General features: G+C 48.1%; 2 protein-coding genes across 3 annotated transcripts in view; both read right to left on the bottom strand.

Moving 5' to 3' along the window:
• Positions 1 to 88: 88 nt before the first annotated feature.
• On the bottom strand, positions 89 to 7,719 carry LOC144098648 (longistatin-like). Its single transcript, XM_077631450.1, has 4 exons — positions 7,339 to 7,719; positions 2,930 to 3,016; positions 1,449 to 1,570; positions 89 to 780 (listed from the first exon to the last, which is right to left on the bottom strand). The coding sequence occupies exons 1-4, from the start codon at positions 7,515 to 7,517 to the stop codon at positions 692 to 694; spliced, it is 477 nt and encodes a 158-aa protein (XP_077487576.1). The 5' UTR covers positions 7,518 to 7,719; the 3' UTR covers positions 89 to 691.
• A 3,109-nt stretch (positions 7,720 to 10,828) lies between these two features.
• Positions 10,829 to 27,973, bottom strand: part of LOC144098647 (longistatin-like) — a 49,699-nt gene continuing 32,554 nt past the window's right edge. For both annotated transcript variants that reach the window (XM_077631449.1, XM_077631448.1), the window contains exons 2-6: positions 23,674 to 23,770; positions 17,425 to 17,629; positions 14,861 to 14,947; positions 14,311 to 14,420; positions 10,829 to 11,373 (exon numbers count right to left, since the gene is read on the bottom strand). In XM_077631449.1, the coding sequence (XP_077487575.1) occupies positions 11,204 to 11,373; positions 14,311 to 14,420; positions 14,861 to 14,947; positions 17,425 to 17,597 (540 nt within the window). In that variant the 5' untranslated portion in view covers positions 17,598 to 17,629; positions 23,674 to 23,770 and the 3' untranslated portion in view covers positions 10,829 to 11,203. The remainder of the gene's footprint in view (positions 11,374 to 14,310; positions 14,421 to 14,860; positions 14,948 to 17,424; positions 17,630 to 23,673; positions 23,771 to 27,973) is intronic.

The following is a 27,973-nucleotide window of genomic DNA, read 5'->3' as shown; positions in this document are numbered from 1 at the left end:
TACCAAAAGCACCTTGTTTGACAGCTTAAGGATTAAAACTCTTATGCGCAAGGCTAGAGTAACAACACACGATTGGCGACAGAAAGAATAAAAAGTGAGGAACCAAATTTATTTCATTTCGTCCACTGCTGGTGATGCACGATGCAAACGCAATGACGACAATAATAAAAACGAAATCAACACAGGAAATGATTAAAATGAAATCGAGATAACGCTGTGGGCGCATGTGGTTTCTTGGACGAAATTCGGCGTTTTAATGTGATCTTCACAGCTCCAACAAAATACTTGCGCCTATTACGGTGGCGTAACGTATTTTTTTTAATTATCCAGCAAAAATTTCCTCGACAAATGCGATCAAGGTCCATACACAGCTCCAGAATTCTCACTAACGCGAAGTTTTAACAACTGTTAAAACAGTTTTTTTTTTTTGCGGTTCTCCCCACAGCGAACATTTCCCGACGACGAGCAGTACTGCTCACGTTGGTAAACCATTGGAAACGTTGCAATGCGCTTCGTGAAACAAAAACAAAAATCCCGACGCACAATAGAGACGCCTGAAGCCCTCTACTGAGCTACTTTAAAAACCGCACAAAGTTCTGCCGGACTCACTTCAGTTGTCAATACTGTAAATCACAACATTAAGCCATAAGGCAGGCAGGCACCAAGAGTTCGACGTTGGAGAGCGCATTCTTTACGTGTCGTCGCCGTAAGACCGAAGCTCCGCATACTCCAGGAAACCGTCGTTATTCTTATCGAACATCATCAGTGCGTCCACGGACTCTGAAAAGTTGGCAGCACCGAACAGCCGAGGTTAGCCATTTATAACGTTGAACCAGATTAAACAAATTTACTTCAATTTTTCTGATTTTATATTTTTGCTTTTATATTTTTTGGTGTTAATAAAAGCAGTTATTACAGTTGAACCCCGTTATAAGGAAGTTGAAGGGGCCCGACGATTACTTGCTTACAGCCGTAACTTCGTCAAAGCCCGTGTTGACCGGACTTCCTAGGGAAATAGTCATTCCTTCGTTATATCCATTCTTTCGTGATAAACCGTTTCGTTATAACGACGTTCGACTGTAGTAGACTTAGATTCCTTTAATTTCTATCATTTAGCACCTGTCTATTGAGAAAAAAAGTCAAATATGTGAAAGTAATTGGATATTCATATTGCCGCCACGTTCTTAGCCCGAAACATCGTACATCACACATTAGATTATGAGGAGGCATTAAAAAAAAGTGCGTCAATATTTTTCAACACAACAGCTGGATACACACTACAGCCGGATGCAGTGTAAAACGTTCAGCCGCGCTTAGCCGAGAACAGGATGTGAATGAGCTTCATTGAAATGATAGTGATCACGGCTCCGTACAATTTCTTTCAATTAAATGCTGTTCTTGCAGTGGCAAGAAGCGACCGTGATGACGTTGAACTGATTGGGCCTTACCGACTGTCTCATTCAAACTGGACTCGGCTTCGTTCTTCCCATGGCCGTGGCTGTTCATATGCTTCATCGCGGTCAACAGTTCCCACCCGTCGAGCATGTTGTTGTCGTCAAAATCGTGCATGCTGCAAACAAGGAAGATAGCAAAGATCGATTGATCAATTTATTTATTTCTTCTAACGTGCGAAAGCAATAATACAGTTGCCTCGGAGATACGAGGAAGGCCTAGCGGAAGGCTCAGGATCAATTGAGACCACATATAGTTGTTTAACATACATTGCAATGTCACCACTTAATGGGTGTTTCTACCAGCAGCCAGATGCCATAGGAACTGGGCTTCTCCAAGGAGGATAACGTTAACATTTGTTATTAATTTGATTAGGGGTTAGTCACAGCATTTATGTCCTAAATCAATCACAGTGGCGTTTATATCACATATCCACGTCTTTGAGAACAGGAAGGACCGATTTGCGAAGCAGGAAATCGCAATCCAACACAGGTGCACGGGACGCCAAAACAGTAGCTCCACAAGCCCATTATCGCGCCAGAAAGCAAAAACATTATCGGACGATCAGACGATCAGAAGGTAGTTCACAGTCTACTAGTCAAACATAAACCGACAGTTCTTTTCGTAACTCCCTGCAGATAATGTAGAAGGATGTTCCGATTACTCCGACTTAAACAAAGCATTTCCTTTACGCAGTCTGTTATCAACGCTGTATTCGACGCCCCACATAATCGGATCCGAAACACAAGCTTTGGTAATTTTCATGGTAACAACGTCCCACCTTACTCATTAGGCACAGGCACAGCTATGTTGTTTCCAATCGCGGATTGCTATTTTTAAGAAGGTGTCGTGCTACTAAAAGAAAGTTGCCATCTGTAACATCTTTTACAAATAACAGGGCTTCTCTTAATACTGTAACGCGAAGAAGAGGCTGACGCTTTGCGTTGAAGCGGCCGTCAAGGCAACAGTAATACATAAAAAGTGAGATACAAAGGCTACACAGTCGTCTGGTTTGGTTTGGTTTGATGGGGTTTAACGTCCCAAAGCGACTAAGGCTATGAGAGACGCCGTAGTGGAGGGCTCCGGAAATTTCGACCACCTGGGGTTCTTTAACGTGCACTGACATCGCACAGTATACACGGGCCTCTAGAATTTCTCCTCCAAAGAAATTCAACCGCCGCGGCCGGGATCGAACCCGCGTTTTTCGGGTCAGCAGCCGAGTGCCATAACCACTGAGCCACCGCGGCGGCCGTTACACAGTCGTCTGTTTGAAATGCTAAATTTATGAGTGAGCAATACTGCGCATATAGCGGCCACACGGAACGACAAATAGAAAACATTAGGTGCCTTACGAAAGCAGAATTTCCTCCGGCATGGGATATTAGTATCGTAACAAAATCTCAACACAGGAGTGCTTTTCCCGGATCATCGGGCAGAGACCACCGATATGATTTACGCAGATGCACCATCAGCTTACCGAAGGAAGTAAAACAGCGTCTCGTCTTCCGTCAGCTTCCCTTCGATTTGGAGATCCGTGATCGTCTTCAGGTCTTCCTTGAGGTGTCTGCGCCCCGAGGAAAGTGAAACAAGTCAATTCCCGCGTGTTTCACTCTGCGTAAGACACAGCACTTGCAAGCACTGCACGAACAAATGAACCTCGGCAATTTGTTTGCCCACTAACCGTAATGTCTTGAGTGATTGAGGAATGTCTTGAATGTCTTGAGGACGCCAGTTCGATCCTATAGTCGCGGCGGCCGCATTTCGATGCAGGCGAAATGCCACATGATCGTATCCCAATGGACAGTTAACCTTCCTGGGACGTCCTGCAGACATCCTGAACGTCCCCAGGACGACCAAATCAGCTTCAGTGCCCATTGGGATGTACTGCATGATGACGGTTAAAGGACACCCGCTGGTCGAAATTACCCGGAGCCCTCCACTATGGCGCCTCTTTCGCTCTTCCTTCCTCGCTCCCTTTAGGGTGCTGATGAGTTGTCCATCGAGAAGTGAGACACTTACTGCGCCTTTCCCGTCATAAAAACTAATTTCTTTGCTTGTTTGTTTGGTACTTTTGTGGCCTATGTTGTGCCTGCATGAGACAAATTCGTTGGTGCAAAAGGGTCGCCGCCGCCTCCGCTCACCACTTCGCTCTGTGCGTGCCAAGCTCTTCGTGCGCTTCGAGTAATGCGGCTTAAAATGCATGCCTTTGGGTCGGGACCGGAAGAAATTTCGAATAAAGCGGTATTTCGAGTAACACAATTTCGTTATAACGAGGAATCAGTGTATTTTATTTCATTTTGTTTCTGTCGCTGAAGCTCACAAATGCATCTTCATAAGCGTTATCTTCTCAAGCATCACTCTCATGTCGGTGTTTATCTCGTCACTGGTTCATATTCTCATGGTCGCGTGGAGCCATGCGTCATTATGGTTACCATTGAGTTGTGTCAGGTTAGCTGTGCATATACAATGCATACAAAAGCGCTCTGGCACAATGAGCTATACGAATTATCTATATGTTTGTGTCCGTGATCCGGAGTTTCCGGGTTCGAACCCGACCGCGGCGGCTGCGTTTCTGTGGAGGCGAAATGCAACAGGAGCCTGTGTGCTGTGCGATGTCAGTGCACGTTAAAGATCCCCAGGTTGTCTAAATTATTCCGGAGCCCTCCAGTACAGCGCCTCTTTCTTCCTTTCTTCTTTCACTCCCTCCTTTATTTGTTCCCTTACGGTGCGGTTCAGGTGTCCGCCGATATTTGAGACAGATACTGTGCCATTTCCTTTAATAATAATAATAATAATTGATTTTTGGGAAAGGAAATGGCGCAGTATCTGTCTCATATATCGTTGGACACTTGAACAACGCCGTAAGGGAAGGGATAAAGGAGGGAGTGAAAGAAGAAAGGAAGAATAGGTGCCGTAGTGAAGGGCTCCGGAATAATTTCGACCACCTGGGGATCTTTAACGTGCACTGACATCGCACAGCACACGGGCGCCTTAGCGTTTTTCCTCCATAAAAACGCAGCCGCCGCGGTCGGGTTCGAACCCGGGAACTCCGGATCAGTAGTCGAGCGCCCTAACCACTGAGCCACCGCGGCGGGGCAACCATTTTCTTTCCCCAAAAACCATTTTTCTTGTTTGTTTGCCCAACGATAGCGGTGGCGGCTTCCAGCTGTAAGGTCTACACGTGTGCCATTGCTTTTATTGTGAAAGCACTACTTCACGGGGTCAAACTCAACCAAGAACCTTGAGACGTTCCTGACCCTGAGGGTGTAGAAATAAAACAAATATTACAGCGACCGGTCTTCGAACCGACGGCGGCGCGAAGGTATCAGCTTCGCTGGACACAGCCCGAGAGCACTATGCTATAGCAGCAGCCGGTCACGCCTCGTGTTAATCTGCAACACACTCTCGCGCTGTGCACTGCACATCTTCATCAACTGCCATCTGCGGTGCGAACAGATTAGATTAGTTCAACCTCGATCAGAGCTTAACCCGAGTCTAATATCGCCGCCAGGCGTGCCGACGATCCAGTAAAACATATGAGCCAACCAGACTAGAAGACGTTTTCGCGCGTCTGCTCGGTTTACCTGCGTTAAAGCCCCACCCCTTTTTTACTCTTCCTTGTAAGGAGCTTGAGCTGCACGCAGTGACCACATGTGACGTATGCATGAAATTTGAATCATTCGCTTCGCAATGGCACACTGCAAAGGAAAGGAAAATATGGTTTGTAATTACTGCAGGTACGGATGCGCGTGTTTAACGTCTCAAAGCGCCCCTTGGGCTATGGAAAGTGCTGTAGGGGGTTGAAGGCTCCGGAACAATTTAGACCACCTGGGGCTTTTCGTACTTAATGCTTATGCACGTACACTAAATGCTTTGGAATGTTAATTCAACTCGTGTAACTTGGATCAAAATGCGACTTAAAGTTATTACTGCGTGTTCACTTGCTAAAGCTGCACTTTGAAGCCTTGCGAATTTCAAGGACACAGCCACTTTTGTGACAGTGAATTCCTAGGTGGTCGAAAACAACTCAGTTAATATTACTGCAGGAATTTCTTGGCGACACTCTCAATGAGCAGCGCAGTAATACTGAGAAGGCTATTCCGACCACTTAGGTATCCACTGTCGCGACTGCAGTTTCGTCAATATGGTGTCGTGAATACTGAAAATTGCGAGATGGTGAAGAAGTCTGAATTGCACGAGCTGAAATGCGTGACATCCGAAGTGACTGAAATCAGAAAGCTTGGCGGGTTTTGTGCTAGCGCACCATCTATTTCGCACAAAAAAAAAAAACTTTTTTTGTCGCTTCGGCTAAGTTTGCTTATTATGTTGGCGCGACTGTCACAGTGTGTGTGTATGTGTGTGCTTTGTGGCCACATTTTCTCTTCTTTTGTCCTTGTGTTCTGGGTTTATCAGGTTTAACGCCCCAAAGTGACTCATGACATGAGGGACGGCGTAGTGGAGGACTGCGGATAATTTGACCACCTGGGGTTCTTTTAGTGCACTGACATCGTACAGCAAGAAGTACTTTGATTTGGGCTAGTTGGTTCATATCTTGAAAGAAGTTAGGACGGCGCTAAAACGACAAAGACAAAGAGGCACGAACACAACAGGACGGGCGCCAACTTGCAACTTGGCGCCCGTCCTGTTGTGTTCGTGCCTCTTTGTCTTTGTCGTTTTAGCGCCGTCCTAACTTCTTTCAAGATCGTACAGCACACGGGCGCCTTAGCGTTCTGCCTCCGTCGAAATGCGACCGCCGCGGCCGGGATCGAACCCGCGTCTTTCGGGCCAGCAGCCGAGCACCGTAACCACTGAGCCACCACGGCGGCCGTTGTGTTCCTTTGTTTCTTGTCATGCTTGAAAAATTCTGGCGCGTATATACAAGAGAGGAGAGCCGAGTAAAATGACTAAGTCAGTTTTGCGTTTTTTCCTCACGTTGCGCTGTTTCAGCATCATGCGCAATCGCTTCGGTGTGCTCGCAATACTAAATGACAAGCGTGTTCCGAATACACCAAAACTCAATTTGGTTCAGTTGGATTCAACTAAACTCAAGTGGATTCACCTCAAGCCATCGACAGTATGCTTCAATTTAATTCATAGTTGGACTGAGTTCGGCTCGAATCGACTGGTGGACACAATACCGCGGACAAAAGATGCTAAGCTGTCGCCGTTAACTTCCAGTGTGCGGGAATCAAAAAATAGGACCATGTCGCCGCTCTAAGAACGAAAATTGTCTCACAAACAGCGCTCCGCAAAATTCAAAGGGATTGGAATGTTCCACTTTCAAACTCTATGATATGGAATTCGACTTCAGTTGATGAGCACTCCAAGAAATTCCACTTTGTATAAGTGCCCAGCTTTTTGTAGCTCGCGCGGTCTTAATTACTCTAGGTCAGAAGCTGAAGGTCACAATTACCATTGACTCGTCTGTTTCTCCAATCGAAGCGCTTGAGAAACGTACGAGTAAGCTTAGACATCACCCTCGGAGGAAGGGGAGCCAATTCTTGCTATAAATCCATCATTCAGCAGCACTAACGAGAAAGCGTTAGCGAAAGATTTCTTACACTCAGTCTCAATTCCCATCAAAGCGTGAAAAAATCGGCTCACACTCAGATCGCCTTGTCGCAATGTTATCTGTGCCCAAAAAGCGTACGAGCACGGCAGAAACCAATAAATAAACACTTCTCCACATTCTTGTCTACCTGACAGCTGTTTCTAGAACGCCATTATTTGCCAAGATAAGATGAGAGCCATAATCGTTCTCGCTTGGCTTAAGCTCTTTTTGCACTCCATCACCGCCATGTTCAGTCTTCATCACACGTATACGAATCAGCCCCAAAACTATGCTTCAGCTACACCAGATGCAAAATGCCACCACCGAGCACTTACTCAATGTCGTGAATAATGTCCCTCTTTCCGAATTTCCGTCGCACCTCAGCCACTTTGTCTCCGCCATGTTCCGTGCTTGCAGTGGCGACGTCGAAGCAGGTCGCCCACAGGGACAACAGGCAGAGCACAACTAGCACAGAGGTCCGGCCCACCGACCACGAAGTGTGCGTCGACTGCATCACTAAACGCAAAATGAACGCGTCGCAAAAAAAAAAAAAGATCCACGGAAACAAAGGCTCGCCGGGCTTTTGTCTTCTTTTCTAGTCTGTTCGTCCTTCGATGCGTAGCGTAACAACTGTCTTGAAACACGGCAGCACGCAGACGACGACGGACAGCTGCGGAAGACGGCGCTTCCCCCACCGGTGCCGAGGCTGGCTGGACGCGACAGCTATAGACAGAAGCCACGAGGAGCCACGTTGGAACGCTGATAAGACCGTGCCGCCGTCACAGATAAGTTCGGTCGGCGAAAGACTCGAGATTAGCGGCGCCAGTTGCCTCTGCCCCCACCCCCGCACACGAATCAGTCGCCGCAAGTCCGTTTCGGAGTGGCAGGTAGTAACTGCCTTGCCTTCTTACGACCCGTAGCAGATGGCGCTGTCATTTCGGGAAAGCTACTGCTTCTACATGTGTTCCGTTACGAGGGTCCGCAATTGTGGGTCCGTGCATAGCGGATCTGCGTGCAGTTTTCCTGCTTTTCTTTCTTTCTTTCTTCCTTTCTTTCTTTCTTTCTTTCTTTCTTTCTTCCCCCGTTTTCGCAAGTGCCTATGTGAAAAAAAAGAAAAATGTATCCGGCATATGCGCAATATTGGCAGAAAAACGAACTCGAAATGAGTTATATGCTGTCCGATGTTTCCCGCACTGGCAGAGCGGTTTATTCTTCACGATCTTTATTATGCTCCCCTGAAGCAGTTTGCCAGATAGAATACCAGGCTGTTAACTGCAATGAGCATCAAGTAGTGCCTTTTTTAAAGCAGTATCAAACACCCCTGAATTACTGGCATCCTCCAAAGCCTGTAAAAACCTCGAAGGCGAGGCTTGCAGCGGTATCTGCACTAGCGCTAAAGGATGTATCATAAAAAAAAACCTTTACCTGTAGGCCACGATAAAAGCATTGAGGCTGTACAGAAACGCTTGGTCAGAACAATATATAACTGCACTTTGGGCGCAATATCTATTCTGACCGTGTGTTTCTCGTCAAAGAAGGAACTATACTCTATGCCCGTAGGCGCTGTTGTGACGATGCTTTGCTTGTAGAATGTTGTTCACGAGGAGTTGCGCACGGGGAACATGGGTTCCTTGTGCACACATGAACTTGTGTTTCCTATCGCAAAATCCGTACTGGGACAAGTTGCTTCATCTCCTGTGAGGTAATTAGTGCTAACCCTTGCTTGCGGGATCCAACATGATTTTATGCGAAGCATAATAGGGACACTACTTAGCTCAACCATAATAGCCCAGCCTGGCGCGGCCGCGACCACCAAGGCTAACTCCCGCTCCTCCCGCTAGGGGCGCTGCAGCCGAGCACGTGGTCTGACGTCACGACAGCTGAGGAGAGACGGGGCTCAACTCGCGCGGCCGCGACCACCAAGGCTAACTCCCGCTCCTCCCGCTAGGGGCGCTGCAGTCGAGCACGTGGTCTGACGTCCCGCCAGCTGTGGAGAAATGGGGCTCAACTCGCGCGGCCGCGACCACCAAGGCTAACTCCCGCTCCTCCAGGAGATTGCTAAACAACGAAGAGACTAGCCTGACTTACGGGCAGGCGATACCGAATCCCTTTCACAAATCTATTATGCTTCGCATCCTAGGCTTAACCTTAGCTAAGCCAGGCCATTTTTTTTCTGTCGCATCGCAAATACATGCATGCAAACAAGACAGAAGCCGACCAGTTTGGTTAAAAATGACGTTTCGGCTCCATAGCGAAGAACTTGTGCTGGAAGCCAAAATGTCATTTGATTTATCTTGTCAACGTCCGTGTTGTTTCCAAAGTACCCGCCCAGCCAGATGGAATTCCGTCGTCATCATTTAACAACGTCCACGGCAGAACAAGAGCCTCTCCCATATCCTTGGAATTGACAGTGTCCTGTGCCAGCTGCGGCTCCCTCAAGAGAAAAGTGTACAAAAGCTGTAACTTACCGGTACTCACCTACGGGCACAAACGTGGAGGTTAACGAAAAGGGTTTAGGGTTAAGGACAACGCAGTGAGCCATGGAAAGAAAAATGATAGGTGTAACGTTAAGAGACCGGAACCGGGCAGAGCGGGTGAGGGAACAAACGCCGGTTAATGACATCCTAGTCGAAATCAAGAGGATGAAATAGGCTTGGGCAGGACATGTAATGCGAAGGCAAGATAATCTTAACCGCTGGTCCTTAACGGTAATGGATTGGATTCCAAGAGAAGGCAAGTGTAGAAGGGGGCGGCAGAAACTTAGGTGGGCAGATGAGATTAGGAATAGGGTGGGCATAGGGTGGATGCAACTGGCAAAGGACAGGGTTAATTGGAGAGACATGGAGAAGGTCTTTGTCCTGCAGTAGGTGTAATCAGCCTGATGAAGATGATGCTTGCCTTCTCTTGGAATCCAATCCATTTCTTTTCACGACCATCGATTCGGCTGCATTCGCATTACATGCCCTGCTCAAAATCATTTCTTCCCCTTGATTTCAGCTAGCATACTTTAATTCGGGTTGGTTACCTGGCACAATCTGATGCCTTCCTCTCTCTTAACATTACGCCTACCATTTTCTTCTTCATGGCTGCGCTGTTCTCAGCTCAACTTCAAGCCTTTTCGTTAGTTTCTGCCACAGATGAGTACTGGTAAGATACAACCGTTGTATACTTTCTTCTTGGGGTGCACTGGTAAGCCGATACCGTGACCTGAGAGTGCCTGCCAGATGCACTCAACCACATCCTTATTCTCCAGTTATTTTAATCTTCTAGTCCGGCTCAGCGGTTACTACCTGCCCTAACTATATAGAGGGTGTTTCACCTAAGAGCACAATATTTTGAAATAGGCTTTTTTGGGTTAGCAGAGCGCTTTCTTCGGCATGGCATTGTTAGCAGTGTAGTACATTTGAATACAGCTAAGACTTGCTAATAGCAGACAAAACTAATACTGAATAGTTATCTGTTTAACTGTTAGGCTCGTTAATTACTGAGAGGCGTGCAGCCCACCGTAATATCTATTACAGTTTTTAGACTAAAATTTCGAAAACGCGGTTGCCCTCGGCGTTACGGCCTAACAAATTTTGGCAAAATCGTCCCAAAGTGCACGCGCTTTCGAGAAGCTTGCCGGTAAAGCAACCTCTCCATCGCACGTAACTGGTAGAAATAGCCAAAATATGTTGGGCGTCTTCAATATTTTTGGCTACTGTATAGATGGGTGTAGTATTCCTCTGCAACTTTAAACTTATTCCTGTTGGTAGTGACATACCCTGGACTTCATCCACGCATGGCGCAAACTGCAAAACCTAGTTGTGCGCACACAACACATGCTACCAGGGGGAACACAAATGCACTTTATCTTATAGGCGAAGCAACAACAACCAACAAGTGCACATCCGAGAAGTCACTGATCACATACTGCTGAACAATTTGACAGTTTCGCACGCATTGCAGGATTGAGTAACGCTCCGATGCCTGTAAAGCGCTGCTCGGCAACCACCGCACGTGTTCCAGAACACATCGTTCGAGGGCTTAGCATTGTAACCTTCAGACGAGCTGCAAAGCCGCACACCCGCACGGAGAAGTCAGAGTACGTAGTTTCTTGCGGTGCCCATGCTTCTACCCACAGGACACGACCGTGCCGCAGCGTTTCACTACAGTACGAGGTGGTGTAGCAAGCGGCGGGTCGAGCCCGGGTTGGTAGAGTCACTGTTCTGGGTGACGGTGCTGCGCCTTTCCATAAGCCGCGGCACCTCCAGTGTCTTGTGCCGGCTCTCTCTCCTTGGGCTTCGCGTCCCTGATGAACGACAGCCACTCGGGGAAGGATACGAAGCCGTCATCGTCCGCATCGACGGTCAGCAGATTGTCCGCCATTGCTATGGAGGGAAACAATAGGAAAGAACAGACCTCAGAATCAGTTACTGTTATCGAGGGTCGATGATTATCTACCATCTGGGTGGCATTGAACATGACTTATTTGAAATGTCACCGAAGGACGAAGCCCGCAGAATCCGGCCAGGTATGTCAGCCTTTCGGTCAGCACAAGATCACAATGCCTCCGTCAGGGCAGGGGAGGGACAGCTGCAGGATTGCGCGTTATGGCAAACAAGGCTACAATTAAGGGGAAGGAAATTATAATAATCGGTTTTTGGGGAAAGAAAATGGCGCAGTATCTGTCTCATATATCGTTGGACACCTGAACCGCGACGTAAGGGAAGGGATAAAGGAGGGAGTGAAAGAAGGAAGGAAGAAAGAGGTGCCGTAGTGGAGGGCTCCGGAATAATTTCGACCACCTGGGGATCTTTAATGTGCACTGACATCGCACAGCACAGGGGCGCATTAGCGTTTTGCCTCCATAAAAACGCAGCCGCCGCAGTCGGGTTCGAACCCGGGAACTCCGGATCAGTAGCCGAGTGCCCTAACCACTGAGCCACCGCGGCGGGTAGAAGGAAACCAAAGACCACAAAAACAGAACGCACGCGGACAAGACTTGCCTCTTGCCGACGCTATAACTGAGTCGCCGATGGGCGTTAAGCTCGTAGCAATGGATGAGTATTCGATTGGCGTAAAGGCCTGCCGGAACAGACCGGAACTCTTCGATCATGATTATCCAGAATCACTCGTTAAATGGGATATAGCACGCAGCGAAGGTCGGAAAGAACTGCGACGAGGCAAATGGAAACTATCGCCGGAGACCGGAGGCAAATACCGAATGGAGCATTGCGCTCAGGCGCTCCCTGTAGTCCAAGCATGGTCGTAGCTTTGTAGGAGGAGTTGATGTTAGAAAGCGCAGAACAGCGCAGTGACAACGCTAGCCGACCATAGAAGAGTAGTAGTAGTAGTAATAATAATAATAATAATAATAATAATAATAATAATAATAATAATTGGTTTTGGGGGAAAGGAAATGGCGCAGTATCTGTCTCATATATCGTTGGACACCTGAACTTCGCCGTAGGGGAAGGGATAAAGGAGGATATAGGTACCGTAGTGGAGGGCTCCGGAATAATTTCGACCACCTGGGGATCTTTAATGTGCACTGACATCGCACAGCACAGGGGCGCATTAGCGTTTTGCCTCCATAAAAACGCAGCCGCCGCGGCCGGGCTCGAACCCGGGAACTCCGGACCAGTATCCGAGCGCCCTAACCACTGAGCCACCGCGGCGGGTCTATAGAAGAGCGCCGAGGAGGATTTCAGCATGATAAGAATGTTTGAAGCATAAAAGGAAGGGCTCTCGGCGGCGGAATGGGGTACAGTTTATTCACTGTCGGGCACTGAAAACGTAAGATACGGTTAGTTATCTTAAAGGTGAACGGTAGAATCACGGCATAAAGCTGCGTTTGCATCAAGCGGCTGTTTTCGGAGCCGATGGAGACGTCCTCATATTCCGCCTACTCCTGGTAAGAAAAAGGTTTCATTAGGCATTAATCGCACTGCGGTTAAGCGAGCAACAATAGAAGCCATAAGTAGGCCCGACTGCACCAGTCTGGTAGTACAACCGCCAACCTCAAGGTAGACAGACAGATGAACATAGCGACGTTCTGCAAAATAAAACAAAACAAACGAGAAAACAAGAATTGTTGCAGCGGAAAATTTGGAGCACGGGGCTCACAGCACGATCTGCTATCGTGGTCCGCTTCCGCTAGGATCCAGCTGCGCCTGCGCACTGTCAGGTGCAACGTGGTCACGTGTGCGTCCCTCAGGACTGTCTGAGCATGCGCTGCTGGCACCTCGCGGAATCGGTTCGAGGTAGCGAATCGAGGATCGCGCTATTCTAAATCTCTCTAACCGAGCACCGTGGTCGCTATTTCACTGAGTCATTGTATGAAATATCCAAGAATCAGCAGTCGCTTTGTTTGCTTTTTTCTCGGCTCTATTTCTCCCTTCTCCCATGTGTAGGATAGCGCATTGAGCCTGAGCATGACCAATAAAAACTATTCCTTTTCCGATTTTTTTTCCTTTCACTGTCTTTTACCCAGCAATAAAGCTGCTGGAGCGCTCCGAAGAAGCTCGAAACAATTTGTACGGAATTGCAGATGAAAACATATTACATCACTCTTGAAGGCGTGCTTCACTGCTGAATTTTGCACTTCTGCACGGAAGCATACTTACCAGCGCTCTATCGAAGAAACCCGCTCATTATGAACAGTTAGATGATGCCACGTGTTAGCACTGAACATTGTCATGTTCCACAGTGCTTATAACTATCACAACATGTTCGGTTTTCGCGTAACTTGTCATTTATGTAAGATCGTACCCGCAATCTACCGAAGTATGGAATGCAGAGGAGTACTTGCCCAATCGAATACCTTCTGAAAGGAGTCCATTTCCATGTTTCGGCTATTGCACCTATGGGCCTAAATTTACGATTTGTATGCTCTGCAAAAACCTGTTAAAGCTGAAAATATTATGCTGAGTGTAACCAACCAAAATTTTGTTTAGCAGATGTTGAGTAGGCTCTACATACATTGGGTTCATATTGGTTTCCAGTTGATTCAACCAGAGGTCCACAAGGCGTCAACTGAAGCTCATAAGTAATTTTTGTAAGGGAGCCTACGAGTTATATCGCGCTCAAAGCACTGGCACGTAGCTACGGGGCCCCGAAAGTCAGTCTTGCTATTCCATGGAACACGCAGTTTTACTCGTTATTATGTGTCGCTGAGCGTCATTCAGGCACTGATCACTCCAACGTTGTTGTGTTCTACCCCTTACCACAACTGCCGACAACTTTTGCACAGTGAACATACGATGTTGTCAAAATAACTTGCATCTGCACGAAACTGTGCCGACTGCACGCTACTTGGCACTTACCGACTAACTTCTTCTCCGTGGACGTCTCGTTGTTGTGCTCGAGTAGGTGGTCGAACGCCTTCATCAGCTCGAGGCCATCCAGGTTATTGTTGTCGTCGTAGTCGTGCATCCTGGCAACAGATGGCGCCACAGACTCAGCGAGGCTGTTCCGTCGCGGCTCGCGTTGCCTCCAGTGCGGGAAGATTCAAAAGCACTGTTCTCCGAAATCTCATAACTAGCCTTGGTTAGAGTTGGCAAGCATGTTGGCTACCTTTCGACGAATTTCACGATTACCTACCGCCTTGGGTTTTGCTTCGGTGGCATGTATTACTTGACACCGCGTAGATTCTGATCAGAGTTAATTGAGCCAAAGTATGACAAAGGGTAGCATGTGGTAATTGCGAAAGAAAAATGAAAATGACAGGTCGGGACCAACTCTCATTTTCTGCATCGTCATTAAGACTGCATACGCATGTCGGGATCTTGTACATCTCGCGTCTTATTCACAGGCGACGAGAAATACACTATCATCGCGTACTCACTGGGCAAAGAGTGCAAATGGATTACACACCTCATGAAATAGAATGTCGTTTCTTCAGTATCCAGGTCACCGTGCTGTGCCAGATCCAAGACACGTGACAGGTCTTTCTTGATGTGCCTAAGTGGGAAAAAAATTTCACCGAGACTTCACTGCAACGTCTGACAAGGAATGAAAGATACAATAAATTCTATTTCTCTGTTCGTAAAAATAATGAGCTGATTTGTGCCTGTGAAAAATACGCTCAGTGATTAAGAGCGGAATCGCCGCTGAAAAACGTGAATTTCTTCAACCGCAATCGCTTTATGGCTTATGGCTTATGGCTTATGGCTTATGGGGGTTTAAAGTCAGAAAGCGACTCAGGTTGCGAGGGACGCCGTAGTTAAGGGGTCCGGAAATTTCGACCACGGGGGTTTAACGTGCACTGAAATCGCAGAGCACACGGAACTCTAGAATTTCGCCTCCATCAAAATTCCACCGCCGCGGCCGAGATGGAACTCGCGTCTTTCGGGTCAGCAGCCGAGCGCCATGACCACTGAGCCACCGCGGCGGCGTGGCTGGCATATCTGCTAGTTGATGCTACAAGTGAATTGGCTCTTTCACGCTTAAAGATACCAGCTCACAGCGCACGACACTGGCCAGGTACCTCGGAAGAACTGTTACAAGTGACATCACCATCATCAGGCTGACGCCCACTGATGGCGATGATGTTACTCGTAACAGTTCTTCCGAGGTACCTGGCCAGTGTCGTGCGCTGTGAGCTGGTATCTTTAAGCGTGAAAGAGCTAATTTTTTTTAAGGCAGAACAAATACACTACACCGCGATTAGTTAAATGTCATATGCCAGGTGCTGCACCAAGCATAAACTTTGTTCACATTCTCTTGAAGAATTTATTCGCATCTTAAGCCATTTATTTTATGGTAAATTACGAAATCGATCATGACAAACATCACTTTAGATTGTGCAATCACGTTGATAAGAATTAGGATCGATGCATGGCCCTAAATTAAACCTGAATACACAGCTGCTGTAGCATTTTCAAATTCATCATAAGCAGATCCCGCGGCTTGCCTCACGAAGTTCGCGCCGAACGAAGGCTATCCGCCTTGCGCAGAATGTATTAAAAAAATAACTATTCTGGCGCCGCTTGGGCTGCGTTATGTAACCCTCCACACATACTTCCAAGCTGGGTCAATCCACGACGAAACACGGCCTTCGAATTCGGCGTCAAACGTGCGTAAAACGATCGCAATGCGAATGGGCCAACGCCAGCGATGCACAACGCGAGTAGAATTCAAGGCACACAAGGATCTCAGAAAAGAGCAATGATCATTCCTCGCACCCGGCACTGTCGGTACTTAACACAGCGCCTTCAAGAACAGTGGGTCGGTGATCTTGCACTTTCATAATTTACGAAACCTAGACCGGATGTAACGTTGAACAGCATTCTGCTCGTGGGGTAGGGACAAAAAGGAATTGAAGGAGACTGCGAGAATGTCACACACGATTGCTTGGGTGCGTTCCTATACCCCTGCCACACGAGCACAAAAAATGACATTAGGCACCTAATGCCTGAAGGTGCCTGAAGTCATAATTTCCAAAGCCGGTGCTGCATGCCGAGGTCTAGCTCATTTCACTTTATGATGATGATGCTCTAAAAATTTTATAATAATTTTGGCAAACGCATACCACTTGTTGAAATTGTTGTCTATGTTAGAAAAATGTAATAATAAAGGGTTTTTTTCGCCAAAATAGCGTTCATTTGGCCATGTCTCTTGTCAACTTCGAAGGCTGTTTTTCGACAGCATTCGGTAACCTTTGTTTATAGCAGTAAAATTTTGCTATAGTACTAAAAGCCGTTACCTGTATAGACGCATATTGCAACTAGATAATGTGATTATCTTCTTTGTTGCTTAATAGAGGCTTTCTTTATATGCAAGACATATGCAAGATGGCGGAAGAGCTCGGCCCGAGAGTACTGTTCCTTTATCGAATGCAGGTTGAATGAGTTGTGGAAACTCGTTAGGTTGCAGCTGTCATTCGCACGAATGCTATTACCCTCCTCCGGTATATAACACCACGCGAATGGCATTAATACTTAGGCACTAGGTGCGTAATGCCATTTTTTGCGCCCGTGTGGCAGGGGCGTTAGTTATTTACAGGAACTGGAAATTTTGTCAGGATAACAAGGTATATATTCTAGTGTCAGCTGCTGTGCCACCTGCGTGATGTCGATACCGCCTTACCAGGATACCGCCTTACCAGTATACCAGGATGCATGGTTTCCTCCTCAGTCGTGCAGTGGAACACTGAGATAAGAAGAACCCTCGTCCTAACATTTCAATAACACCTTTTGATTTTTATGGAAGCCGTAAAGGCTCCGCTATGCGGGTGAGACACAAAGCATGCAGCCTGGTTGCTTTTTGCAAAGACGGCACGTGCAGGTGCAGCTGAGAGCGTGTGCACGGTTGCGGTAAGGCGTGTGCTGAATACTGAACTATACTGCATGCTTGATCAATGCCAGAGCTACTTGGCACCGCGGTGAAAGACCTGCATGGTAAAGAGTGAAACTCTGCGATCTCGACCGACAACGTACTCGCTGTCCCTGGAGATTTCCACCGCGCTGTAGCGGGTGCGGAGGTCTTCGAGCTCGTCCAGAACCGAGTCCTCTTCGGCGTTATTCCCGTCCGGTACCACGATGGCCGCGTCCCGGGGCCACAGAGCGGCGGCCAGCAAAGCCCACGCGGTCAGCCATAGTTCGCCCAGCATGGCGGACCTCTAACTCCCAGGATGATTCTGAGCTGTAACAACACGCAAGCCAGGCACGACACGCAAAAAGGGTCATTTACGTGGCAGATACGAACGTAACACGTTGAGCTTGTAGCTGGACTGCTACTTTCTCGCGGGCGTGGCTCACCGACTCCCAATAAGGTGTTTTCTCATTAATAATAATAATAATAATTGGTTTTTTGGGGAAAGGAAATGGCGCAGTATCTGTCTCATATATCGTTGGACACCTGAACCGCGCCGTAAGGGAAGGGATAAAGGAGGGAGTGAAAGAAGAAAGGAAGAAGAGGTGCCGTAGTGGAGGGCTCCGGAAGAATTTCGACCACCTGGGGATCTTTAACGTGCACTGACATCGCAGAGCACACGGGCGCCTCAGCGTTTTTCCTCCATAAAAACGAAGCCGCCGCGGTCGGGTTCGAACCCGGGTACTCCGGATCAGTAGTCGAGCGCCCTAACCACTGAGCCACCGCGGCGGGTCACTTTTCTCATTGCAGAAGGTACTCATTAGTAAGACATCCGAACATCACATACCTTTCCGCGTTGTACTCTGGGCAGTACATAATATAATGTTCGATATCCCCGCACACACTACATAAAGAACAGAGCGGAGACGTTGCCATGCCCGTCTTATGCATCCAGGAAGGAGTGCGAGCAGAGGCCGTGCGAATTCGATGTAGAAGGGTCGCCTGAGATCTTCTCAGTCCCTTGGTCACACATGGCTTGTGGGACGCACTCCACAGGGTACTGAAATGATCGAGCACCGTTTTCCTGGAGAGACTTTTTCCATCTTGAGGTAATTTTTTTTATGGAATCTTTGAGAAAGCTTTATGGGCGAGATTGCCTGCCACCTCATTACCGTTGACTCGTATGTGAGAGGGAACCCATTGGAAATGTAGAGTAAAGCCTCTGCTGTGCAGATTCTGCACCAAGCGCAGAGAGCTTATACACAAGGCGTCAGTAGGAAATCCGCGCTCTAACCTCTGAAGGGCAGATTTCGAATCAGTTACGTCTCTTCTTAGTCCTGTGTTTGAGCTGTTCCCTTTTGCCATACACTTGGAGCACCAAAAAGAACCACGGGAGAGACCTTCCTGGCGTTTTTCTGGCGATAAGGATTTCCCTTCCGTAAGGGGATTGCGATGGCATGTTTGCAAGTACGAAGGGTCTGCCCGTATCAACACAATCCCCGTTTTCGGCCAGTCATCATATAGCAGAGATTTTCGCTTCTGCTTATTTGACGGCCATGGGCCTATGCGCACTCTCCATGTCGTCTAATGTCGGTATATGGGGCCACTTGTTCTTAAATACACAATAAAATTACCACCGACGCAATGCAACCGCAAATGGCCGCGTTGACAAATACACAGGAAAGAGTTGGCAAAAATGCTTCCAGAGAGCCTTGCATCTCCTTACACGCACAGCCATTGCCCACATATTTACTTATAGCTGCAACGCACATACAAATAAAAACAAGCTTGTAAGTGTATCCCTGTACGAACCTGAGTGTTGCCCAATGATTGCAATAATTACTGCGGTGCCTATAGGCGCGGAAATGACCCTGGGACTTGGAGTCAGCTAGTTACTACAAGAGAAAGCGTACTTCTTACCAGTGTTATTGAACTTCCAGGACTGTTTTCGTGCGTTTCGCACAACAACGAGGTGACATCAGCCGTGAAACTTTTATACAGGCCCAGGCTCAATCTGGTTCTGAAGATTGCGATCAAAACCTATAGTTTCACGTACGCTAGAGGTGTAATAGAATTGCCATTCAAACCTCAAACAACGTGTGTATTATGTTTTGTGGCCTATTTCGAGTGTGATTGTCTTCGAGGGGGGGGGGGGGGGGGGGTGACGCGAAAAGTTTTTTAGCGAAACTCTTTAGTGACACACTTTCTTGACCTTGCGATGATGACCCCTAGGAGGAAGGGAAGGAAGGGGTCGGTAGAAGCTGCTTGCTGGATGAAAGAAAGGTGCGATAAGACGAATGCTACATATTCGTTGTTGTTTCAGGAGTAGGGATGTTTTTTTTATAATATCGCACTGCGCTGAAGCGCTGCTGCGTTGAAGTCACCGTCGTAATAGGCACTTTGCACTATTGTTTAACAATATGCGTCGATTTTCAAGGCTCGGACTGCCATATGATTCAGGCACATGAGTTGCTAGAAAACTTGCGAAAGCTGCATTTGCTTTGCGAGGTTAACCTCAGTTGCCCTTTCAAAATAAATGCTATGTATCGAAATCCATTTCTCACTTAGTGGCTGCATTGCCAGAATTAACGTCACGTGATAGCGTATCGTTAGTAGAAATATACGTGCTGAAGTTGCGAGCAAAATAAGCTTAGTGGTGGAACCCTTGCTCTGCGCAACATTTTGCTCACGTGTTAAGCCTTACAAATTTTGTTATAAGTCGGCCCTTGTGTGAGTTTTGTTTTGGGCTTGAGGAATTACATGTCTTCTGCAGTCGGTTTGTAAAATTTCAAACCACGATTGCTATAATTAAATCGGGCCGACATCAACACCACGGTTTGTTCTGAAGGAAATTTTGAGACGCGTGTGGTTGAGTAAAAAAAAAAAAATCCCGGCTGCTTGTCGTGGATAGCAGAGGAGCTGTGGTGACAGCCGACGCATTTTATCTTTTTCGAGACTCTCACCATACTTTCTGCGTACAGCATACGCTCTGCATGCTGCCAACAGGCAACAATGACACTAGAGGAAGACATCGCCCATGCACTATTCAAAAGTTATTAAAGGATGATATGTATAACAGCCTAATGTAAACTGAAGTATGTGGCTAAATTTTCGTAGTCATCGTTACGAGGGGCCTTTTCAAACACTAAGTTTAACCCTGCGGTTTTTCGTGGCTGGTTCTGTGTCAGCGCTATAGGCACATGCGCATTCCAAACTCAGCGCCTTCTACGGCGCTCTGCTAGTCTGCACGAGGACGCGGGACAAAATCTTGGCAGTGACAGCCGTGTTTTAAATGTAAAAGACGCCGGTTTGACGCGCGATGTCAGGGTACGTTAAAGAACCCCAGGAGTCGAAATTAATCCGGAGCTCTCCACTACGGAGCTTATTCTCTCTATTCTTAGCACCCCCTCCATCATTTCTCTCGCGGCGCACCCGCCTCGGAAGTTCAGTGGTTAGAGCGCTGGGCTACTGAGCCTGAGTACACTGGTTCGGACCTGGCCGTGGCGACCGCGTTTCGATGGAGGCGAAACGCAGAAGGCGGCCGTGTGCTGTGCTGTGTTAGTGCATGTTAAAGGTCCCCAGGTGGTCGAAATCATTCTGGCGCCCTTAAATTACGGCACCTCTCACCTTTCTCTCCAGCGCGGTTGAGGAGTCGACCTAAAAGTCAGAAAGCTTTGGTTTTGGTTTTGAGAAAAGGAAATGGCGCAGTATCGTCACATATATCCGTGCACAGACGAACCGGGCTGTAAGAGAAGGTGTAGAGTAGGGAGTGAAAGAAGAAAGTAAGAAACAGGTTCCGCAGTGGAGGGCTCCGGAGTAATTTTGACCACCTTGTCATCTTTAACGTGCACTGACATCGTATGTACAGCACATGGGCGCCTTGGCGTTTGGCCTCCATCTAAACATAGCCGCCGCGGTCGGGTTCGAACCCAGGTACTCCGGCTCAGTAGACAGTTACTGCGCCTTTCATTTCCCCAAAACCAATTTTTCTAATCTTTTCTGTTCCATCATGAACTAATCACGCGCACAACCTGGGCACATTTATTATTGTGTAAATTGGTTGTGTATATTCCATCTCTCCCTATCCTCTCTTCCTGTTCCCTCACCTCTTTCATTTCATTTCTCCATACTGCCTGCTATCCTTTATTTCTGCTGCCCCAACTCAACTGCTTCAGTATCGATGGCAGATGCTGGGGCTAGCAAAAATCGTTTCGTTCCTTTTTATTATTGATTTAATAACAACCACTTACTTACTACTAAAATTTTTTACTGAGTCTTTCCTTTCCTTAAAACCGATGGCCCCGCCGCGGTGGCTCAGTGGTTAGGGCGCTCGACTACTGATCCGGAGTTCCCGGGCTCGAACCCGACCGCGGCGGCTGCGTTTTTATGGAGGAAAAACGCTAAGGCGCCCGTGTGCTGTGCGATGTCAGTGCACGTTAAAGATCCCCAGGTAATCGAAATTATTCCGGAGCCCTCCACTACGGCACCTCTTCTTCCTTTCTTCTTTCACTCCCTCCTTTATCCCTTCCCTTACGGCGCGGTTCAGGTGTCCAAAGATATATGAGACAGATACTGCGCCATTTCCTTTCCGCCAAAACCTATTATTATTAGTGAAAATGGCCTGTGAGGAAAGGAAAGGCGCAGTAACTGTCGCATATCTCTATGGACACCTCAACCATGTAGTGAGTGGAGGGACGAAAGTGGGAATGAAAGAAGAAAAAGGAAAATAGGTGACGTAGTAGACGACAACGCGCAGCCCATGGGCGCCTTTAGCATTTCGTCTCCGTCGAAACGGAGCCGCCGCGGTCGGGTTCGAGCACGGGTTCTCTGGCTCAGCAGCCGAGTGCCCTAACCACTAAGCCACAGCGGCGGGTGAAGAGATAGAGAGTAACCGGCAGCGGAAGGCTCCACTACGGTGCCTCTTGCCCTCTTCCTCCTCTCAGATTTTGTCCTGTCCTTTTTAAGACAGACACCGCGCCTTTCCTCCATTGTAACCGGTTTTATTCAGCAGTCCCTCTTAACGCCTCTCCCTTTTCCAAGTGCCGAATGTGACCCTTCCAGGTTCAAACCCGAACGCGGCGGCAGCGTTTCGATGGAGGCGAAACGCAAAGGCGCCCATGTGCTGTGCGATGTCAGTGCACGTTAAAGATACCCAGAAGGTCGAAATATTGTCCGGAGCCCTCCACTACGCCACTCTTTCTTCCTTTCTTCTCTCAGTCCCTCCTTTATCCCGTCCCTTACGGCTCGGTTCAGGTGTCCGCCGAGATGTGAGACAGATATACGTCATTTACTTTCCTCCCGAAGAAAACCAGACCGAGATTCCCGCCGCGGTGGCTCAGTGGTTAGGGCGCTCGACTACTGATCCGGAGTTCCCGGGTTCGAACCCGACCGCGGCGGCTGCGTTTTTATGGAGGAAAAACGCTAAGGCGCCCGTGTGCTGTGCGATGTCAGTGCACGTTAAAGATCCCCAGGTGGTCGAAATTATTCCGGAGCCCTCCACTACGGACATATTCGTTCCTATCTTCTTTCACTCCCTCCTTTATCCCTTCCCTTACGGCGCGGTTCAGGTGTCCAACGATATATGAGACAGATACTGCGCCATTTCCATTCCACCAAAAACCAATTATTATTATTATTATTATCCAGATGGTAGAAATTATTCCGGAGCCCTCCACTACGGCACCTCTTCCTTTCTTCTATCACTCCCTCCTTTACTTTTTCCTTACCTTGCTTTTCGAGTGTCGATCGAGATACGTGAAACAGTTTTTGCGCCATTTCCTTTCCTCAAAAACCAATTTTCTTTTTTCATATCCTATCATTGAAGATTGTGCAGATGGTGCTTTCGAAGAAAAAGCGATTCCTATCCGATTAGGCCCACCAGTGTGGGCACAGTGTGTTGTTTACAAACTCAGAGCTTTCATCGGTGGAACCAAGCCAGAGGGAATTTCTGGGTCGACAATCAGGCACATTGTTAAATATTCCCGGCTTGTATCGAACTAGCGTTCAGTCATAATTCCTTATTCCTAAGCTATGATCTCCTCATTGCCCGAAGATATACAAGCAACAGCGGGAGACGAAACGAAGACACGCCAAGGTCACGGGCAGGCGTTGTTTGCACATTGTCAGCTCATGTGCCTGTGCCTTGGTACGTCGGCTTCTGTCACCGCCTCGTTTGGGGTTGTCGCTTGTATTCTTGGAGCGTTTATAACAGGACTTGGAGTGCAAAAGCCCGCAGTAACAGACTCACGTTTTGCTCTAGCAGGTGGAAAGCTACTGGAGACTAAGGGCAAAGAACAGACGCAGCCTGACACCGCAAGCAACGGCGGAAGGCGGAAGCAGTCGGTGACAAAGGCGTATGGCAGGAGCTGACTCACCGGGCGTTCCGTGTCTGCAGCGCTTCTGGGATGGAACGGCAGCGGAGAACATGAGCGCTGCCGAGCGGCGGCGGCCGGGGTGAATACGAGCACGCGGCTGCACGAGAAGAAAATGAAGACGAACAACGCGGCTCAGGTTTGGCTTCTGGCTGAGAACGCCATTTCCGCTGTGTACGAAGGAATGAAGGAAGAAGAGGCAACAACAACAACTTCTTCATTACGTTGTTGTCGTTGTTGTCGCCGGTTTTGAGGCAACAACAACAACTTCACAAAATGGCCCAAGCAGTCGTCGAGGTAAACGTATTTTCACGAAGTAAGAATGAGCCTTCTTAATTTTCTTAATGCAGCCTCGCAGACGGGGGCGGTTAGGAGGTCAATTTAGCAGTTGAATAACTAAAACAGCTGTCAATAATAGAACAAAACAAAAAAGGAAAGCATGTGCAAGACGTTTTTATCTACACGATAATCCACACCCATTTACATCGAGACCACATGAACACGTTTGATAGCGAGGTTCGAAAGGGCGGCGGAATGCCTGCTTCTCACACCAGAAACCGGAACAAGCTACCCTTATGCTGTTTCTCCTCGGCTAGTTAGAAGTGTCATATTTTCAGGAACTGCATGATACCCGGCGGCAGTAACCAGCCTCATGGGGTTTTGTCAAGCTTCTGGGCTGCATTCCGCAGAGTCGTGGCTCGACCAGGAAGGACAGCTGTATTTCCTTGTTTGCACATATATGTAGTAGAGCCGAGACGTCGGTGTTGGGAGTCTTACTTATCGTTACACACATACAAATACACATTGAAACTAATGCCAATGGCTAATTCCAGTGAAACTGTTCCCATAGCCAATGACTACCAGGGGAAGCGTTTACAAAGGTTCCCGTTGTTGCAAGCAGCATCTGAGGAAAGAAAAGAGAGAGAAGATCGGAAGAAGCTGATCGGTCTGTAATTTTTCAAGTTCTTGACGTCCCCTTTCTTATGGTTTAAGATGATCTTAGCGTTCTTCAAAGCTTCTGGTGCGCTCGAGGCCATAAGGCATGGCCGTATACACGGTGGCCAGTTTTTCTAGCACAGTCTCACCGCCGACCTTCAATAGATCTGTTGTTATTTGATCCTCGGCAGCTGTTTTCTGCTTTGGATTGCTCCTAAGGCTTTCTTTACTTCCTCTTTCATTACTGGCTTGATGTCCCATTGTTGTGTGCTTCTGGCTCTCTCATTAACGTCTTGATTGCATTCGCTGCTGTATATATTTGTGTACAACTCTTCGGCCTTCCGTTGAAACAGCTTGACGTCTTCTTCCTATTCTCCCTGCTACATGATAGTATTAGTGAAATTCCATCCCCCCTCACCCTCTCCTCTATCCCCAGTCTTCTTCCATTTCGCAAAATGACAACTCTCTAATAGTTCATACTTTTACACCCTCCAACTAGCTCACCCCGCTACCCAAGAAACGAAAGGAAAGAGAGTTCGTAGTTCAGAACAAATAATAATAATAATTGGTTTTGGGGAAAGGAAATGGCGCAGTATCTGTCTCATATATCGTTGGACACCCGAACCGCGCCCGTAAGGGAAGGGTAAAGGAGGGAGTGAAAGAAGAAAGGGAGAAGGGGGTGCCGTAGTGGAGGGCTCCGGAATAATTTCGACCACCTGGGGATCTTTAACGTGCACTGACATCGCACAGCACACGGGCGCCTTAGCGTTTTTCCTCCATAAAAACGCAGCCGCCGCGGTCGGGTTCGAACCCGGGAACTCCGGATCAGTAGTCGAGCGCCCTAGCCACTGAGCCACCGCGGCGGGCCAGTTCAGAACAAACCGTTTGCCCATAACGAAGCCTACTTTAAATTAATTTGTTTTTAGCTATACGCTTTCAAGGAAGTGCACTTGAGTATCCCATGTCAAACTACACCGTGACTTCGTTTTAACAGCGGTACGGAAATCGGCGGGTCTGTCACGAGGGCGCGATATGCTCCCATTATTTGTGGCCGAGACTTGCGCATCGGAAGCGGAGAGAAAGAAGGCGATGGTAGGAATGCGTCGCTCTTTCTCTGGCGTTAACAAAGAGGAAGTCCGCCACCGACGGGACGCCGCCGGCCGCGAAGACCGTGGAAATGGATCCGTTGACCTTGCGCTATATTTATGTGCGGCGGCAGTTCCTCTCGCGCGCCTCTCTCCAGGCAGGCGGCGAGACGAGCGGAGAAGGGCCGCTGACGCCGCGGTCTCGAGCGGTCGGAGCGCACTCGCACGCGCCGCGGGAGGCGCCGAGAACGAACGGCCGCTGCGCTGTTTATCTCGCACAATCAGCAGGTCGCCAATACTAGAGGGGCCGCGCGTGTGTGTGTCGCTGCTTTTACTATTGTCACCATGATCGGGAAGTGCGGGAATAAATACTGACACCGGCGAACGGGAAGTCAGTAGCTGTCGCGTAAATCGTTTCGCGCAGCTTTCCACGCAACGTATACCAAGGTCGCCGGTTCAGCACCAGAGGAACGGCGTCTCTATATTTTTAGGCCTATACGGTAGTGGTGTACACTCGCACAAGCCGAGCGCACGCTGCTGTGTTTAACTTAGTCACTTTCCAGTTCTGCCGTTCATTCCACCGAATGAGGCAGAACAGCAGACATTGCACGGAACTCTTCGGAGGTCGCGTTTTGTTTAAAAAATGAAACCCGGTAGCTCCCTGCCGTGGACGCCACGAACTCAAATACAAATGTCGACGACGACCATCCGCGCGCCACTAAGTGACCATACATGGGTCTCTTCAGTCTGGTGCAACGATTCATTATAGCACGAACTTCAGTGCAGCGCACGCTTAATGCTGCACAATGTCGGCCGCATTAAACCTTAGTGAGCAATAACAAATGTAACCGTTGGCAGTTTTATCAAAAACTCCCGGAGACAGTTCAGTCACCTCCATCCTTCAGGGAACGAAACCGTTGCGTTGTAGTTCTGACCGCTTGAAGTTCCTCCGCGTATTGCGAGATCTCAACACAGATGTACTACATACATTAGGTTATGGTCACTAGAAAAACCCAACTGTCGAAGCCTTCGACCACACGATCAGCAGCAGCAACACACTTGGTTGGCACACCAAACAGGCCCGACCGGTTACAGGTGATATAAGCAGATCACAAGTTCGGTTCCTCACATTTTCGCTGTTGTCTAATAGAGGCTACCCTCGTGTCGCAAGTCTTGTTAACCGATCGAGATTTCAGTCGATCGTGAGCAAATACAGTATTCGATAAAAAAATACTCGCTAAAGGAGTTCTTCTTTGAGTGTATGTAGCTTCAGCTAAGATTTTGTTCGTCAAGTTCAACGAATTCATCACTTGGTCACAGTTGCAGGCAACTGTTTCATGTGGAAGACCTTTCAGGCTTCATGATTGATGCCTTCGAGTCATTTTTAAGCCCAGATGGCTTTCGTACCTGCCTGTATTATCAGTTAACTTCTGGCGATTCACTCAGCTTCTCTGGCCCACGCTCACAACTGTTCATAATTCGTGATGGCGGATAAGCACGGCAGTTGCATTTACTGAGTTAAGCGCTGGGTGTAGCATTGTCCCACGTCAGACCATGCCAGCCGACGGGCCGTGAATGCAGATGACGTCACGGACAGTGTCTTCTCCTAGAGTGAAACTGTTTTTTACACGTGTGAGCCACCGTCAAAATTTCACAAAGTATAAAGAGCCCGTCAAAGAAAGGCGTGGCGTAGGAACGATGCCAAGGTTGCAACTCAGGCAAACTTGTCAGCAGGAGCTTCTTCCGAACACTTTGAAATGCCAGGCCCGTGTTGCCCCTTTTAAAGACTGGTCGCCCTGATCTGCAAGCAGTTTCTGTTCTTGGGTGATACCTCTCGTAGATGGCGTAGATTGAGGGAGTAGGCTCGAGCAGCACGAGGCATGTATCATATAACTCGGGTGCGTGGTAGGAGTGCTGGTAAGATCGATGGTTATTTGAGGCCAACTGGTGGCGTTGGGATGTTGCCAGACGCGGCAGCTAAGCGTGAAACCAAGGACGACAAATTTCGACACGCACGTTTCGACAACGAGGAAGTCGTCACTGGGATTCCTGAAGTCACGAGGACGCTAAAGCGAGGTTCATTCATGCGCAACACAGCGATTATATGGCAGTTGAGTACTGAAGGAAGAAGCGGAAAAGAAAGGCAGGAAGACAGAAAAAGAAAGAGCAGACGCTCTTCCAATTGTGTCGTGTGGGATCCTTCTTTCTTCCCGTACTGCCTCTTCTTTCCATTGATTCCATCCCAACTGCCCAGAAATCAACATTACATAACACGATGATCT

This window comes from Amblyomma americanum, chromosome 7 (assembly GCF_052857255.1).
Source record: "Amblyomma americanum isolate KBUSLIRL-KWMA chromosome 7, ASM5285725v1, whole genome shotgun sequence".
NCBI lineage: Eukaryota > Metazoa > Arthropoda > Arachnida > Ixodida > Ixodidae > Amblyomma > Amblyomma americanum.
Note: the sequence above shows the minus strand (reverse complement) of the source record. Positions and strands in the feature narration are given on the sequence as shown.

Excerpts from the sequence above, each read along its gene's own strand:
- LOC144098648 (XM_077631450.1), bottom strand. The coding sequence starts at position 7,517 with ATGCAGTCGACGCACACTTCGTGGTCGGTGGGCCGGACCTCTGTGCTA. Across the intron at positions 3,017-7,338 it reads GACATTATTCACGACATTGA|ACACCTCAAGGAAGACCTGA; the intron begins GTAAGTGCTCGG and ends CTCGGGGCGCAG. Across the intron at positions 781-1,448 it reads CAGTTTGAATGAGACAGTCG|AGTCCGTGGACGCACTGATG; the intron begins GTAAGGCCCAAT and ends CCAACTTTTCAG.